Below are 18,581 nucleotides of genomic sequence, written 5' to 3' on the forward strand. Positions count from 1 at the left end.
GATATCAAATCAGCAACAGAAGATGAACTGACACTTTGCTCGGTCTGTCATGTGGCACCAGAGACAGAGAGAGAGCGAGAGAGAGAAATCCCAGACAGATGGATGTTGATGGGCTGCAGACATCTCGGGGAAGACAGACTGATGCAGTGTGTCAAAGGGTGTGCGTAGGTGTGTTTGATGTAACCCCAGACAGTTGCGTTACACAGACAGCAGAGAGGTAGAGGACTTTTTGGGGAGAAATACAGCTGCAGGCCCATCATGCGTGAATATGTGCATTAGTATTCACATGTTCTGTCAGAGGAAGGTTTTGATAAGGACTTTGTATTCTAAAAAGGGAAGCAACAGAGTCAATTTGAAGAGCTGTGTTTACAGGAGGAGGGCTGACGGTAAACATGTTGTGGCGTCACAGACTCTGCACTGCTCTAAGGTGAAGGTGAAGGTGATGCACTTTCCTTTGCTCATTTTCTAATAATTTGTACATTTATGCACTGAATGCGAACTCGAGTGACGCAGCTTCGATGGTGTTAATATGCATCAGGTGGCGTGCTACAATTGTGGTTTATCATTTTGGCAGAAAAATTCACTTGCCTGCCTGCTGAGACTACCTCTTATCTCAACTCCAAAAAAAAGTGTTTTTTTGTTTGTTTTGTGGCTTTAGTTGGAGGAGAAGCACATATTGATGTCTTCAATTCACCAAATCCCTTTTCTTTAGTTTGCTATCCCCCTTTTATGAAATCTTTTAGCGTCTACACTAACAGAAAACATTAAGTTTGACAACAGGAAATTAATCAGCAACAATTAATAGGAAAACTCACTATTTTCACACATCAAAGACTGCTTAGAAGTCTTGGGCAGTTCTACTGCATATGTGAAAGAAGCTGATTAAAGCTGTTTGTGGCTTTGGAGGGAGCTGTGTGAAATCTGATAAACTGATCAATAAGTTGAATGCGGCAGGCTGAAAATGAAAAAGAATCCCGGGTTGTGGTGTTTGGAAAAAAACAGGTTAGTGGACCTCATCTCTGCTTGAGGCTAGTGGCTCGAGGCTACAGTATGCACTACTTTCAAAACACACCTGAATCTTTGACTCAGCAGTCAGACTGTCAGCAGTCAAGTTGCGTTGTGGGTAATGTAGGCACCAAGGTGTGACAAGGAAGGGGAATGTGTCGAATAAAAAAGACAATGTCTCTGCTACATTGATTTTCATCCTTTTTTTAAAAAACTGCCCAACAGTGTTACAGGAGTGTATGGGAGTGTACATTGGAGTCAACACGACAAATGAATACAATAAATTAAAGGGACTCTAAGTAACAATTTTGAAGCAATGAACATGTATTAATCACTATTTTTTGCCTCTCTCTCTGTTGCCTCTACAAGCCTGTGGATGATTTGTTTAATGCTGCTGGACTGTGGATTTCTTTGTGAAGGACTCGAGTTGGATTCTCCGCAACAGTCCAAAGGATGAGACTTTATGCACATTCTTGAGTGCCTCATCTCAGCGCCTCTCTTCGCTCCGCTAACAAAGAGCAACAGTAGCTAACGTTAGTTTAGAAAGGGAGTCCGCTAACATAAACATACAACCAGCTTCCAGCACAACACAGACGTTCCACCGAGCCCCTTGAAGAAAATAATCTAAACATTCACAGATAATAACATTATTTGCTCTAAAACCTTGATGAAGTACAACTGTAACATAAACATCCCAATAAAAATGTCAACAGAATTAAAGGCGAGTTTTGTATTGAGTTACATAGTTGGATACCTCATGTTGAATAATATAATACCCACATGTATCTATGTATGTATTTAAAAACAAACAGTCAGAACAACAACGAGCCTTAACAGGGAACAGAAAACACATTTACTGTAGCTACTAAGATGTTGCCTACAATAAATGCAATTGCATCGTTTTTTTCTGGAATAACTTCAATAACATTAGTACATTATTACATTATTTGACACAAACTGCACCATTACAAACAGATAGCATGGTGATAGGAATGTCAGTGAGTTATTTCAGCGTAAAGGGGGACATAATATGAATGCATTTTTCAAATGTTGTGTGTACATATTTTAGGTTGTGTGGGTTTGTGATTTAGGACCTACTCACAGATGTGAACAGTTTTTAAGTTTTGGCTGGACTGGCCTTTAAGCCCACCAGGAAACTGTAGTCTGTAGCCTTTAAAATGATCTGCTGGAGCTGAGTGGCCAGTATTGAACCTTGTTGCTTCTACTTGGCACTTAGTCCCACTCAGCTTCATTCTGTTCCAGACCCCTTTCCAGATTATTTTGTGCTGTGACAACAATATGCTTGTTTGTTTTGTCCCCTAAATTGCAAAAAATTGGACAAACACACCTGTGGTTGAGTCCCGAGACTGTGCTGTGGCACTCCCTCATAATACGTTGTGATTGTTGTCTTTATTCTCCCCAAATGAAGAAATATGACTTCACTGTGACTTTTAGCTTCAGAAGCCCAACTGAAGAAGACCAAAGGAAAAGCTTTACTACTGTTTCTGAAACTATTCAGTCTGCCAGCAGAAAATGCACAAGCGCAAAACCTAGAATGAATAGATAGATAGATAGATAGATAGATAGATAGATAGATAGATCTACATTAAAACATGCTACATAAAGGAGAAACCCACAGAAACACAGTGAAACACAGAGACAGACCGGTGAACGAGCATGCAGAGAGAGGCTCCATCTGTCCTTGTCTAATAGTGAATGGGGAAGAGACTCAGCTGAATGAAGGCGGCTATTAAAATCTCTTGTAAACACATTATAGGCCTGGTCTTGTCCAATATATGGAATGAGACATAACAGTGATTTAGAGGCTGGGCTGCATCCATAAATGCATGAAGCCAATCTCATGTCAGCATCTGCAGGCAACTATCTGTGCATCCTGATGTGCATTAGTAACACCGACGAGGGGAAAGAGAAAAGAGTGCAGAGGACTGAGCAGAGCAAGAATAAACACAGAACACAAACATAAAGACTAAAACATGCCTTTAGGCTAATTTTTGCAGAGCACGATTTTAGCATATATTTCTGTTCATAATTGGACAAATACAACTGTGAATGCATGCAGCATGAATGAAGAATGAATCTCAAGTGGGGGGGGGGCAACGACATGTTGCCGCATTTGCAACAAAACAAATGTATAAAAGGCTCCAGAAGAAAAGTCTTGAACGTGGAACCAACCATGATGCAAAAGATATATAGAGAGAAAAAGCTCAGTACTGATCAGGAGGAGGTGGTTACTTCTTCAAAGTCTTTCACTCAGGTCTCTTTTAATCTCTGTGGCGACTGAACGATGGCAAAGAATTAACAAGCCAGTGTCATTCAACACACGTCATAATATTGCGCCTGACAAGGGGTGAAAATTAATGTGTCCAACTGGATGTGTCCTGAGAGGAACTACTGTTGACAGCAGTTATAGTAAATGAGCTTCTATTGTGACAATTAAAGCTCTGGAAGTGAGTTTGTTAAGACAGTTAAGGGGAAAATTGGGAGGAAAGAGCAAATTAGCTGCTGATCATTTGACCCTCCAAGCAATTACCCAAAAGTAATAAACGAGTCAACGCAACGTAAATGCTGCAAATGTTTTTTCACCTGTATTTTTTATGTTATCAACAACAATAACAGAAAATAATGAGCCCTAGAGATAGATCACATTTGAATAGATCATTTTGACCTTTCATGGCAATGCCACAATCAAATCAGTTATGTAAATTCTTATATTAAAAAGGCAAAGATGCATCATCCGTCTAATCATTGCCAAAATTATAATGTCTGAAGTCTGTCAGGGACAACGTTCAGTCACTCTCTCACAAACACACAGGTAAATGCAATGGACCAAAACAAATCACAAAACAACGAAAGGCACATTTTGAGATTAACAGGACTGAGTCTGATACATGAAACTGCGTCTCATCCCCTTGTGAGGGCTCAGTAAAGCCGACAGGACCTGAGAGAGGAGGATTTATTTATTCCTCAGAAAACAAAGACATGCAGAATCAGGTGTTTCTGGGTTTAATGTACATTTCACATTAGTATGGGACTGTTGTCTGTATGAACAAACAAGCATATATTTCCTATGTACTCAATAAGAGCAGATGTTTTGGATCATATTTACTTGTCATTCCTTGGGGTTTGTAAATAACTTCTACATTATTGTTGTGTCGATTAGTCGAGGATGCGGCTTCGATAATAGCTGCATTGTGTGTCTGACTCTTCAGTCTGTTAAGGGAACACAGGATAATAAAAAGATGAGCAGATAAAAATATGAAATATTTGTAGGACAGAAGACAGTCTCTAAACCATTAGGCAGATTTGGTTGATTTGCATTAAAGTCCAAACTCTTTTATATTTTGGTGAGTCATAATACGTCTGTGTGTGTGTGTGTGTGTGTGTGTGTGTGTGTGTGTGTGTGTGTGTGTGTGTGTGTAGACGGTCTGCCCACATTAATAATACATTTGAGGTAAGATCTAGAAATTCAGGCCCAGCGTCCCAGGATAGAAATACTTTAGTGAGATTCAGAGCCTCTTTGGCGTTTTCAGATTTTGAGTTGTTCTTTTCTGTATTATTCATTATTGCTTTCATGTTTTTAGGATTTTTTTGGGACATCACTGTTAGGTGAATTTTGACCTTTAATCAGATATCTGCAAGTTATTTCAGAAACATTAACTTTAAGAGATGACAGTGACCAAAGAATGTTTCGTTATATGTGTGACCTCTAGTATTACATGGCAAAAAAATATATGAATACTTGAATGTCATCGTAACAAGCTAGCTGCACTGCTAACTGAGCTAACTAGCTAACAGCAGCTACAGTTAGCAGCAGTTAGCCGCCACGTGAGACAAAAGTAAAGTGATAGATTCATCAGAAATGGCAGCCAGAGGACACCAGAGGGAAAACCAGAAAACATTATCTCCATTCTCCCCCATCACACTGTACCATCAAAATGATTTGAAGCAGCTATTCTAAAGTAAAATATTTAAATATTGTTAATATACATACTGCTGTGTTGTCTCGTCTGACCTGGTTCCTGCTGTAATTTTTTTAGGGCTCAACGCTCTGCCCTTTGACCCAACAACCAACAGCGACCCTCTCCTCTTCAGCAGCTCAAACGGGCCGCTGGTGAGTGAGCATCCTTCCCTGGAAAACTCTGCTGAAAATGGCAAGAAGAGGAAAAGAATCACTCTGCCTCCAGGTACTGACAATACCATCTCGCTACAGTATGACACAGAATGAAGAGACGGCCCTCTCTTGGTTTGGAGTAATGCTCCAATGCTACTGTGTGTTGTGCTACAGAGGCACTACCTGGAATTACAGTTGCTCACTTTGTCTGGCTGGATGTTTCCAGATGGAATGTAATTTAAATGCTACCGGCATCAAATAACTGCTGGTGAGAGATAAACTATAATCCTGTTATTCTGAGACAGTCTGAAAGAGGTAGCCTTGTTTGGTCTTTGCTGTTTTTGATTAGCTTTGCTGTAGCCCGCGGCTCTTCTTGTCTGGACTGTTTGGAGGTCACACGGCTAAAACCAGGAAGCTGCACAGTGGAGATTTCACATCTGCCCGCTCCTCACCATGCCAACAGTCCCGCCAATCAAAAAACTCATGTGCCTTCAGCTCTCTCATGCACACTGCTCCAAAATACTGTAGTGTTGTCTTTGTGTCCACATGCTCACACTGCCTGTGTGAGTGTGTGTGTAACATGCAAACGCTCACCCAATAAGCCTAATTTTAATCAGGTCCAGTGTGCTGTCTAATTAAAGAAGGGCTTTCTAATTAATTGCATTATGAGTAGTAGAAAGAAGAGGGCCCTTAAGACAGAAAGGTGTTGCTTCATGTTCTCATCTGTCGGGGTGACACTAATTGGTCTGGATTTACAATCTGGCACAGATACACAGGGGCGCCAAATTAACTAATATCAGCACTTGCAGGGCAGCACTAAGTCACTGACGGAGCTTCTAGTCGAACACTGGCCTGTGAAAACCTGCACTGGCCAGCTAAATGGCTCATTTTTCTCCTGCCAGAGACAGTCACCAACAACTCCATCGAAGACAATATCTGTGTGGTCTTTGTGCTATTTTAGATTTTATTCCCAGAGGTAGAGATAAGGTGGTCCACATGGGGAGAAGTGGGAAGTGAACCCTCTTTCTTTCAGTCTCGCTGCTGGCTATTGTTACCAATTATGAAAGGTAAACAGTGTTGTCTCCCCAGTCAACAAAAGTGTTGACCTCAGTGCAATCCCTTTAGATCATCAACATTCTTTCATTCAGACTTGTCGTCTGTATTATGTCTCCCACTCACTGTATGTGGCTCTTTGTGTGTTTTGCAAAAAGCCAATTTTGTCATTTAGTTGAATCAGCTGGTGCAATAAAAGATGCCAATTAGAGTCTGGAGGCAGATCTCATGTTGAGAAGATCTCATCTTGTTCATTATGCTGCAGCAGGGGAAGCCATACGTAGCATAATGCAGAGGATTTTACAGCAGATTGTTTACACACAGAAACATAAATGAGGTAACAGAGGGGAGGACGATACATAAATGTAACTTGAGTCACAAGTTACATAAATATGTTTAGAGTCATGGGGCGTTTTTTTTTAGTATGGGTTCACAGGAAGTACATGTAGTATATTATAGTACAAAGCAGTGGGCATGTGGACAATACAGCAAACCCTGACTAATAATATGTAGCATGATAACACCATGTTCACGTTACATGTTTCTGCCAGAGTTGAGTTACATTTGTCGGACTTAAATCAATTCTTCCCACATTGAGGTTGCTTTACCGCATCCAGGTGCTGCTATTTTCTCTTCGCCACACTCAGATAATACAACCATGAGTGCTTGAAGATGAGTAAAATCAGCTTCCTCTCAGTTTTTATCATTTTCCCTTTTTGTTTTCCTAAGAAAGGTCCTCCTCTTTATACATTCTGTCCCTCCTTTGTTCAGAAGTATAAAGTGGAGGAGACGTACACCTGCCGCAACAAACCCAGTGAGAATAACTAAAAGAATGGGTGCATAAGTCACATTTATAAAAGCAATCTTCGTGACAACAGCTTCAATGGGCATAGAAAGCTGAGTCGCGGAGTTACAGTACCGTATGACTCACCACAATTTGTAGGAAAACAGATGAGCATAGTGTGGTCTTCACATTTTATTTTCCCTTTTTTGACGACACTTTCTTATTATTTATCAACCACAGTGTCAGAATTCACTTCGGCATTGTTGCTGTACTCTCAAAACCACAAACAGACAGCCGGAATTAAATGTAGTCCATTTTGTATATTGTGGCTTCAATGGAAATACGTGTGTGTGTGTGTGCATGTTGGTGTGTGTGTGTGGTCTGCTCAGATTAAAGCCTGTCAGAAAGCCTTAAGATCAAAGCCTTTGTGGAGCACAAATCTGATCTGTCACTGGAAAAGCCACCCACTTTTTTTCCTTGCATCTTAGAGATAGAGCGCAAAGTCAGCAATTCATTATTTTTTCTCTCCGTCAAGTTGTGAACACTATGACAATAAAGGTGCCATTAATGCAGCATAAGAGCACCACTATCATAATGGCACCGCCTGCCACAGTTACTCACTGCTTTGAGGAAAAGAAAGTGTTAAGACGGTTTGATGTCTTCCTATTAAGATTCATGTATGTGTGTATGATCTAAGTCTTGAAACAGCTGGCCATAAATTTGATTTTGTGAAACACAACATCAAAGAATTGGATTTCATGTGTATTTATTGTAAGGCACGTTTAGTTGACCTATAATGGAGTCTGCTATATAGGAAAAAATGGCCAGAATCACAGACCAGACTCTGTTCTGTGTTTCATGACCATGAAAATAAAACAACCCTCCTAATGCAAATATTGAGTAGTGCATTAGATTTATGTTTGATTTTCACCAAAATTGCAACTCATACATTATGTGTGATCCTGCTGTACTCCTGGTTGACTTGGATGCACAACATCAAACCTTTTTTTTCTATTGTAAAATCTGTATTAGAGGGTTGTTGTGTTTATGCTTTTTTGCGAGGCTGCAACAATCTGTAGTATTCATATTCAAATATTCTACTGCTCATTTTACTGCCAATTAATCGAACAATTGGATAGCAAAAGTTATTCATATTTCTAGCCGCGCTATTGGCATAGAGATGTCAATAAAATTTTGTTACACGCTGTTTTTGTAGCCTGCCGTACGAAGCCTCGTTTTGATCCGCTGCTCTCGTTTGCCCTGCTAATACAAACTCAACACATCCTGTACTATCTGTCTCAAATTAAAAGCCCTCCAGCATTTATGTGGACAGAAACCCCTTTCTAAACAAGGCTTTCATTGTCAAATGTTACTGGGAATGTGTTGTGGAAAACCTGTTAACTTGTAAGATTCACATACGCAACTACTTAAACTCACACTGCTGCCATCTTTTCTCCAGTTTCACACAGCTGACGACTTATTTTATTTATCATTTCGATGTCAGACTTTAGAAGAAGACAAGTTAAGTAGAATCGTAGCAAGTCATGAAAATGTGTTGCAGTTGCCCTGATGGACTGTACCGGCGCTGCACTCTAAATCATGGGCTCTCATTATATCCCTCTTGCGAGAGGCTGAGACTCAGGCGACATCTAGTGGTGAAATTCAGTATCACTGGTCTGGTGGAGTCTGAGGTCATATATCAAACCAGTTTGAATTTTTTTCCCCAACCTCAGTCCAAAGCACAGCTGTACTTGAGAACAGCCTCACAGAGCCTCTGGCATGGCCATAGACTCCTGTCTTGTTTAAAAAACAGGAATAAACATGATTAAAAATTAAGGAGGCCAGATCTCAGTTGGTGTTATTTATATCTGCATGGTAATTAAGCTAATGAAAACACCATCATAAAACAGACCTGTAGGAATGCGGCTGAAGAACTATTTTATTGGTGGAACCCACAAGTATTGTTTATACACAACATGACGCCCTAGTCGGACTGACTGCTATCATACAACACTGGCAGTTGTCTTTTAAAGCTGGTGTTGCACTGGTAGTTGTCAATCCTTGTAGACAAGCTAGCAAAACTTGTCTTATTTTAATATCCAGTATCCCTTTGTGCTGCTGTGCTGTGCTTGTACTTTGCTACCAGTTCACTACAGCAGCTTTCAAACTGAAATACTCCCAGTACATAAATGGTTTCCGGTGTTTTTACTGGCCAATTCTGCTTTTCCCTCTTTTCCTTTTCCCTTTCCTCAGTTTCGACTTGCAAGGTCAATACACAGCATCAGGTCTTGTCAGACAGTGATAAATGTACATGAACTCGTTCACTGCATAATACTTCCCTTGACGAAAAGAAGCTTTTGAAGCAAAGAATTTCAATTGAGTGCTTTTATTATTTGCATAACATCGGTTCCTTGAGTAGTTCTTTTAGCCCGATGCTGTTACATTAGCCACATGTTGTTGCGCAGCATGTAGCGCCTGTGTAGAGAACACATGTTTAGCACAGCAGTAGCTGGAAAGCTAATAATAGCCCAGTAACAACAGAAATCTACTGAGCATTGTTCCATCAGGCTAATGAGTATGGCCCAGTAATGGCAGATCAATGATTACAGATGAGTAGTGTTTCCCTGTGCCGGCTATGACTCTGGTGTCTATCAGTTGTAGCTGTTTCGAAGTCATTCCCTGAAGGGCCAGTAGCTAAATGATGAAGGTCTTCAACAGCTGGAGCTGTGGATTTACTGGCTTAGAGGGTCTGATTCTGTCTGGCTTCGGGTCGTCTCCAGCTTTAGTCAGGTCCTCTGGCTCTCTGAGGACGACTGATGGAGCACCGACTCATTAGCAGCCATGTGGATTTAGTCTCGTTAAGGGACCCTAATGGATAGATTTATCTCATTACATTTGGCACTTCATTAGATACACATACTGTAGGACAAAGGCATGTGCGCCTGCAGAAACACAGACTCACACACACTCTCGCACCACATGATGCACTTGTATTTTCCACATACTGTCATTCATTAAGGCAGTGTAATTACCCAGACCAATGTACTCAGAGACTGTATTTATGACCCCACGAACACACTCAGTGTGACAATCATCCCAACATCCGTTTGGGATAAAAGTAATACAGACTTAGAGTTTATAAACTGCTCTTGCCTGAGAGGTTCAAAAATGGCTGTTACACCAGGGGGTGTTGAATGGTAGTTTACCAAAAAATGAAAATTCAGTCATTATCTACACACAATCTGTCTAGTCCACAAAACATTTCTGGAGCTTCACAGCAAAATAGCTGTGCAGCATTGTCAACAACAACAACAACAACAACAACAACAACATCATGAAATGGCTCCATACAGCTCAACCCACGTAATCCAAGTCTCCAGAAGTCGTGAGATCACAAATTTATTTAAAAAAAAAGTTATTTACACCCTTGATGCACGTTCAAGATTCAGACAGGGTGTGATGATTTTGGCTTACAAAATGGTGTAAACAACATCTTTGTGAGTTACTTTGGGATCTTGGGGCTTCAGGAGCTTGTATGGGGCCATTTTATGTTGTTTTTCAAGTACACATCTATTTTATTTGTTTAGGAGAATGCGGCAACGCTGTTTTGCTGTGAAGCTCTGGAGATGTTATGTGGAAACTTCACCCATCAGCATGGCGTTTAGTAGATAATGACTGAATTTTCATTTGTGGATGAACTTATCCTAAAAGTTGTCATTTCAGCTAAATGCTAATGTTTGCATGTTAATATCCTCACAGTGACAATGCTAACGTGCTGATGTTGAGCATGTATTGTACACTGTATTTGTACCTTATTTTAGTATATTAGCATGCTAACATTTGCTAATTAGCTCTAAAAAGAAAATAACTGTGTATGATGGGAATGTTGTTAGTTTTGGAGATAATTGGTCATCAAGTATTGGACATTTTTTTTAATTTTGACCTGATGATGGTGCTAGATGAAAAGGTAAGGGATCACTGAAGTTGTTACAATTCATCCTAGATACCAATTTATCCAACAGTTGTCATCAACAAGTGTCTATTTCATGGTATTGCTGGAGGAGAAATCAGTTGATCACCAAAGTCATTAGGATTTACTCTCAAGGAAGCGTTAATATAAAATTTCAAGGCAATCTGCTTGAACCAAGCTGTGAACTGATTGGTTGACAATGCCATCCCTAGAGCCTCGCTGCTAACATGGCTAAAAACGTATCAAGCAATATATTTAAAAAATATCTAATATATATGTTAATTTCATCTTATGCTGTCTGCATATATCAGGGCTTAACTTCAAGGCAGGAAAGAATATCCAACCTATAAAGCGGCTGATTAACAGACTGCAGGTTATAAAGACTACTGTAGTGAAATCAGCTGAATGAAGACATAATTGTCTCTAGAAGTTTATTTTAACCACGCAACATCAAGTGTAATCATCCTTTGTATTAAGTTAGGAAATAGTTTGAATTGTAAACATTGTAATAGCTGGAAAGTAATTAACAAAGGTGCCACGCACACTTAAATGGAAAGCTTTGCGTCGTTGGGTTCACGACTCACACATTATCACCTGTTCAGTTGCAAACACTTTGTGGTTCATTTATGCAGAAGGTGGATACTACACTACTCATTATTCACTCTTGCACTTCTCCTCACAGCGTCTCTTTTCAAACAATGCATAACAAAGACTGCCTCAGGGTCCCCTCACAAACTGCCTGAATTATCCTTTTTTTTATTGGTATCAGCATTTCACAGCAGTCCGGGATGGCCGTCTCTCTGCAGGTCTGTTGTGGTTAAACAAAAGAAGGTGAGCAGAATGAGTGGTAAAAGAGCTGCCGGTGTGTTGGAGGAGCATGACTTCACTCATTGACTGGATCAATAGCAGTAACATGTGATGTGTTCCTGGTTAGCTTCACAAATCAGCACCTCTCTTATTGAACTTGAACCACACAGTGCACACTCAAGGACTGCTTTCAAACTGGAAAGGTTGCTTGACAGAACATTTAAAGTGGTCAAAATGTGTATATAAGCACACTTTATAATGAGTTTCCATGGAAGTTTTAAATTGCAGCCACATTTCAAATACTGCTATTCATCTAAACCACATTTTGAGGCGTTTTAAAGCAGTTCATTCATCCAGTGTTGGATGATTTAGCAGGAAACTCTACTTTCAGCTATGAAAGTGCCATTTCAACACTGAAAAAGTAGTCTCTGGCACATTGACCTTTGTCAGACCACTTAAAAGCATTTTGCGGAAGACTGACTTGAACTCTTCACTATTTTGGGTAGATCTAAAGAGCATGTCCATTAAGAAAGAAAAAAAAAATCATTCTGCAGCTTCCCAGTAATGTTTCTTATGTATTCAAAACTAAAAAATCAAATTGTGGACAAAGTCATCATCACATGACGTAAGTTTCTACCTGATGATGCTGCTACAAGTAAATGCCCTAGCCCACCTGATGTGCCTCTCCTCCGGGTAGCTTTAGAGCTGCAGGTCTGTAGGTCTGAACATGGACGGGGGCACGGCTGAACTACACGCACAGACACAACATACCTTCACGTAGGATTATTTTTGTGCTTGAGAACGTAACATAGAAAATGTTTTATGTTTGTGACTCGATGCTTTATTTGCGCTGCCTCCAGTCTCTCTCGACCGCTGCTGTTCTCTTTGTCTGGTCACTATATAGCAAATATAGCATGTCAGTATTTTTCAAAATGATATCTGAGTATTAAATAAAAAAAAAAATGTTTTGCTGTAAGATCAAATAACTTAAATTTCAACTGCTTTGTTAGGTAGCAAACAATACACAGATCAAACCTGCTACCATGAGCGGTGATGAAATGTAACTACTATGACTAGGCTGATTTTTCTGTCAGATTGCCGACAAGTTAAAAATGTTCTACTTTGGCTCTGATGCAGGATCCTCTCACACAATGTCCCGCCTACAATATCTGATTGGTAGCACGTCACAATTAATAGCCTATAAACACTGAATGATCTGAATCTGCAAAGTAACTAGTAACTAAATTTATCAAATAGATTTGGTGGAGGTGAAGTATAAAGTAGCAGAAAATTAAAGTAAGTCAAAATTGTACATAAGAACAGCACTTGAGTAAATTGTGCTTGCGTTCATCACCGGTTGTTGTTGATGTCGGTCCCAAATATTGGTTTTCAGTCTCCTTGATTTCTAATAATCGGTATCGGCCCTAAAAAGCCATATCGGTCGACCCCTGGTAACTACTATTAGTAAGTTTACTGAAGTGTTGTACTTTTACTCTACCATATTTATTTCACTGATATTGTGTTTCAGCTCCACCCTGAAAAGGCTGCTTACACACGAATCCATCAGTGATAACTGATAATATCAGTAACATGCTGTTTGATACTGTACGTTGGAGATGTTAGTAATTCCAAATTCTTGCTTAAGTAAGATTTTGGATCCACTTATGTAGCATGTTATTGCTACTTTACTTAAAAATATATGAAAAGGTTTTCCACCACTGACTGTGAGCAGTAAAACAAACCTGTGTTTGTGTGACATGAAGCCAAGCTTTCTATTCATTCCACACCTGCACATTTCTAACCCCATTTTGCAGATAACCTGTTTTTAGACATGGCATGTAATTATCTATGTCAAATCATTAAAATCTCATCCCAACATTTGTGAAAGGCAGAATTAGTATTATTTTTCAAATTACCCTGGAGTGAAAAACGTAATGGATTATTTTGTGAGTGGAGGCTACAAAATTGCTAAGTGTATGTTGTGGGTATCTCAGGCTGTCAAGAGAGGCTCTAATTTCTGCTTTTATTCTGCAGACAGACGTGACAGATGCACTTTAATTGCATATTGAAGTAATTCATCGTTCAGTGTCTTTTTCTAGTGGCAGGATTTCTTAGAATGTTCTGAGGGTTTATCAAGCGTGTGAGCAAGATTAAGAAATCAAGGAGATTTCTGTTTGCAATCCAAAATCAACTTTATTGCATTTCAGTCAAACATCAGACAGTGGACATCAGATACTTCTCAGTAGGGCAGTCAATCTTCACATTTGAATAACTAGAACCCTCCTTAAAATTATCCTCCTTTGATCTCCGGTTTACATGATCGTCTTTGACTTGACATTGCTATTATAAAAATGCATGATAATCAAAGGAAAACTACTGATTGTTATTGATAGATATAACGGAGATACAGTGCAAAGTTTCTTTACCAGCAGCTCCACACACTCTTTTGCCAGGCATCTTATCGTCACTACCAGTTCTAGTCTTCACGTCTCCTTAATATGTTTTTATCACATATAATATATATTATATATATATTATAACAATCTCACAACAAAGTCCTTCAAATTCGACAAAATGCTTCCCATCAGAAACACTTTGGCTGCTAGAAATCTCTGACACTTGAACATAAAGATATGTCAATTTGAGGCACCTACTGACGCCATTCATGTTGACAAAAAAACGTATACATCTCTATTAAAAAAAAACAAAAAAAACATCAACTGACAGATAGGCTTTAATTGGCTCTTCTCAATAAACAGTTGGTTAAGCCTCTCTTAATCACACAGACTTACTGCATTTGAACTTGGAAAGCCTGAACTGTGCAGGTTTGGCTTATTTTAATTAGTACATTGCATTATTTGCCCACAGGTTCCTGCATTGTGACTCATCCAGTCAATAACTACACTTTTAACTAAATAACATTAATTACGGAGCAAACAATTAATATCCAGTGCTGAATAATAAGAGTACTTTAATTAATATTTCAAGTGTGCTGTTAAGTTACTGCACCAGAGTGCTGATTTATTTTCTATTGCAGGTTGTATAGTGGGGGTCACCTTGAGATTTTGTGTGTATCACATGTAGGTTAAATATTATTTTTAAACACAGTAGTAGTTATTTCTGACTGCTACAGCTATCAAATCCATCCATCATGTCATAAGTAAACAGACCTGATATACAGTATGTCACTCCAAGCAGCACAGAAGAAATGCTATAAAATATTTGTAAATCCTATGTGACCCACCTTCGGTATTGGTTCGGCCATGTTGGCAGGCAAGAATAGCTTTCAAGTATTAAAATTAATGGCCAGAACTTAAAGATTTAGCGTGTGTGTGTGTGAAGTGATGTCCCAATGGCTGCATGGAGCTTCTGAGATCTGTGACAGGCGGCACAGAGTGACACAAAAGCGCTGACACTGATGGATGGGAGAAACAGAATCACACGCTGGAGTCTCACAGATTACAAACAGCCTTCTACTATTGTGATCTCTCTCCAAGCCCCTCATCCTGTGTTGTTTCTCTCACACAAACAACAACAGAAATCAGCTGTTGTTTTTGACTGGAGTGATGATCAAGGGGGCTGAGTTTTTCCCGCCGTCATTAGCGCCGGGGCTGAAGAAGGGAAAGAGCTCCTCGGTGAATTTACATCCGGTGAAGGAGAAGATGAGAGCCCGGGTGTCCACGTCATAGAAGGAAACGTGACCCTCCTCATAATCGACATACACCCCGACCTTTTGAGGCATCTCCCTTACATTGAGCCTGATGGCAGGGCCGGCATTTGCTGTGAACTCATTTCCTTTTCTCAGCCAAATAGTCCAGTATCCATTGTTGGGGCTAATTCTTATATCGCCCTTCCGGTTGATGGACTGGTGTGCAACTCCTAAATCCCACTCTGTCTTGTCTTTAACCTGGACCTCATAGTAAAACTTTCCTGAGGAGAAACCCTCCTTTGCAACGACATTCAGGACATGATCAAACCTCTGTGGTTTGTTTGGGAGATTCCTCTTTCTGTCTCCGTGTGTGACTTGTTTACCATCCTCAGAAACAATGAGAGATGGGTATGCAGTGTCAGGATCCAGAGTCACATCCACAGCATGACACCGCATTTTTTTCAAGTCGGGATCACACAGCATTCTTATTTCTCCCACCACTGTTTTTTCTAGCTTGTTCAAGACGTCCTGCACGGTAAACTGGTTGCTGTTAAGAGTCAGATCGGACCAGTCCTTAACCTGTGGCAGAGTGATGGTCAGAGGGAGGACATTCTCAAGGAATGTAAAGGCGTCATTCTTGAGTGAGACCTGATTAAGCTGCAAGTTGGTCTGCTCTATTTGCACAATTTCTCCCTTCAGTTCTTTAATGATGACTTCTGCTTCTGCTTCAGTTTCTGCCTGCTTCGTCTTGATGACCTCAGTGAGCTCAGCTTTGCTTCTATTGATGTAGTCCACCACAGCAGTCATCACATGCACGCTGTATGTCAGAGCCTTCGCTGCATTATTTCCACTGGCATCCACTGTGTCTCGAACCTCCTGAATTTTCTGCTGACGTGCCTGGATCATCTGATTCATGTCTGTCCTTTGTTTTCCCAGCTTGTCCTTCCTAATCTGAGCCTCCTCCTCCAGGCTGACTATCGCATGCGTTTTATGGTCGCTGTCTTTACAGGAAGTGCATATAAACACTTGATCTGCCCTGCAAAACAGCTCCAAAGGCTCGTCATGCTTCTTGCATAACCTGCTCTCTAGGTCCTCGACCGGGTCGATCAGCTTGTGTTTCTTCAAGGCTGACTTTGTCTGATGAGGCTGCAGATGTTTTTCACAGTAAGACTGTAAACACACCAAGCAGGACTTTATGGCTGTTGATGGCTGTGTGCACATACCACAGAGCACATCCCCATTTCCTGCTTGTTCAGGGGGGCCACAAGATCTTTCTTTAGCAGAATTCTTGACCTTTGTGGCCATATCATCAACTAATGTGTTAACCCGGAGCTCTGGTCTTTTGAGGATTATCTCTGTGCACAGTGGGCATTTTAATACAGGGCTGTTGTCCCAGTGCGTTGTGATGCAATCCCAACAGAAGTTGTGCCCACAGGGAATCGACACGGGTTTAGTGAACACATCCAGACAGATGGAACAGGAAAAATCCTCGTATATATCTAGACTAGCTCTTCTAGCCATGCCTAGGAAGTCAAAATGAAATAATAAAAGAAGTTAGAGCAGTATAAAGTGAATCCAGATTCATGTTTGTCTGTGTTTAAAATCACTGAGAAGCACTAATAAACACTAAAGGCAAGGCTGCAAACATGATAAATGGCAACTTTACCTGGTTTGTAGGTTTTTAAAATCTGTCAGATCTGTGAAGAAAAGTTAGAACATGTGTCTCCGTACGTCTCTACTTTTAGTTTCTCTTTCACCAGTGACGTCTGGGTGCAAATCCCCTCCCCTTTCCTTCTTTGGCTGGAACAAGTTAACCCATTAGAGGCTCAGATCACTAGTGACCAAGGTTCAGAGCCTTTCTTTTCTTCCAAATCCACTAGGGCTTAGTTAGAGCTATAAAATGTGTCCCCCATCTCATATAGAGCCATAAGAGCAGATATTTCTTTCAGGTGTGCATTATTCATATTATTCTTTGCACTCAGTTTATGTGCTTGTTGATGTATTCACAATGTTAGTGCTCCAGAAATCCCTTTCATGTACAACATTATGCGAAAATGAAATGAAAGCTCTGAGACAGCACAACATGCTAAATTCTTAAATGAGTGTTTTGTGCACGCGTGTGCGAGTGCTTGGTGATGGCATCTGCATAATAAAACTATAAATACACTCGTCCTGTGCGCTCTCTGAGGGAACCATGATTGGGACACAAAAGCTTCCTTGAATTCATGAAGGGCTTTGTCAGAGCTGAAATAATCCGTGTAGGTTTCTGTGCATTAGCAGCATCTGCTTATGATTGGATGTATTTCCGCATGTGGGTATTTAAGCAGGAATGTAGGTGTGAGCATATGGAAATTGGATAATGGTTGATAAATTGAAAAAAAAAAAGAACGATGTGAGCGATACATTGTATTTAACCTTTCAGTGACACAAATTAATTAGCCTCCATGCAGTTTTGAATGTCAGTTACACTGTGCTCTACGTGTCTGTAAATATACGTATGTAGGCGTGTGCTGTATGCATTCGATCTCATTATTTCAGTGCTCCGTTATTCAACAGTCATGTGTTTGCTGTCGTCTTTACTGTGTAAATGTGAGTAGATGGTGCAGCTTCAGCAGCTGTTTATGAACTCAGCGACGGACGATATCAAGACATAACGTAAAGGGAATAGGACTTTGCCAGCCAATCATATGATACTAATTTATATATATATATATATATATATATATATATATATATGCTTTGTATTTTCAATTATGCATTTATACAGTTTATGTTCTCAGAAAAAAAGCTCCCCGATGTGACGTTCTGATCTGAAAATGACAGGCCACCTCAGATCAGAGCTCTTTTGAGCCACATCTTATTCGAGCCTCACCTCAATGTCTTGGCTACCATTAAACATTCAAACGACATTTGGATCAGATAGGGATTCCCTTTGATCCTGGTCTGTGTGGAGCTCCAGGACCAGAGCCTTTCTTCTCCTCCGCAGAATCCACTGATAGGTTCATCGAAGGATGAGAGGGAAGAGTCGGGGCTTTTCTCCTACCATCTTTCTTTCCCTTCTTTTAACCAGAGCTTTCTTCCCCCCTTCAACCCCGTTCCTCTGACCCGCTGGACTCTCGCTTGTAGCTGCTCCTCTCTCCTCTCACCTTGAATAAATGAATAAGAGATTAGAGGAGCTCAA

At 40.3% G+C, this 18,581-nt stretch overlaps 2 protein-coding genes across 2 annotated transcripts in view; one reads left to right on the forward strand and one right to left on the reverse strand.

Moving 5' to 3' along the window:
- LOC141013701 (ecto-NOX disulfide-thiol exchanger 2-like) overlaps window positions 1-18,581 on the forward strand; it is a 168,853-nt gene that overhangs the window by 41,980 nt on the left and 108,292 nt on the right. Inside the window, exon 2 of the mRNA XM_073487525.1 lies at window positions 5,064-5,210. Within this exon, the coding sequence (XP_073343626.1) occupies window positions 5,064-5,210 (147 nt within the window). The remainder of the gene's footprint in view (window positions 1-5,063; window positions 5,211-18,581) is intronic.
- LOC141013846 (E3 ubiquitin-protein ligase TRIM21-like) lies at window positions 13,919-17,128 on the reverse strand. The gene is made up of 2 exons (XM_073487729.1): window positions 17,067-17,128; window positions 13,919-16,923 (listed from the first exon to the last, which is right to left on the reverse strand). Exon 2 carries the CDS (start codon window positions 16,919-16,921, stop codon window positions 15,293-15,295), a length of 1,629 nt encoding a protein of 542 aa, XP_073343830.1. The 5' UTR covers window positions 16,922-16,923; window positions 17,067-17,128; the 3' UTR covers window positions 13,919-15,292.

Source organism: Pagrus major, chromosome 18, assembly GCF_040436345.1.
Source record: "Pagrus major chromosome 18, Pma_NU_1.0".
NCBI lineage: Eukaryota > Metazoa > Chordata > Actinopteri > Spariformes > Sparidae > Pagrus > Pagrus major.

What these genes read in the sequence shown, in the direction of transcription:
- LOC141013846 (XM_073487729.1), bottom strand. Translation starts at nt 16,921, where the DNA reads ATGGCTAGAAGAGCTAGTCTAGATATATACGAGGATTTTTCCTGTTCC.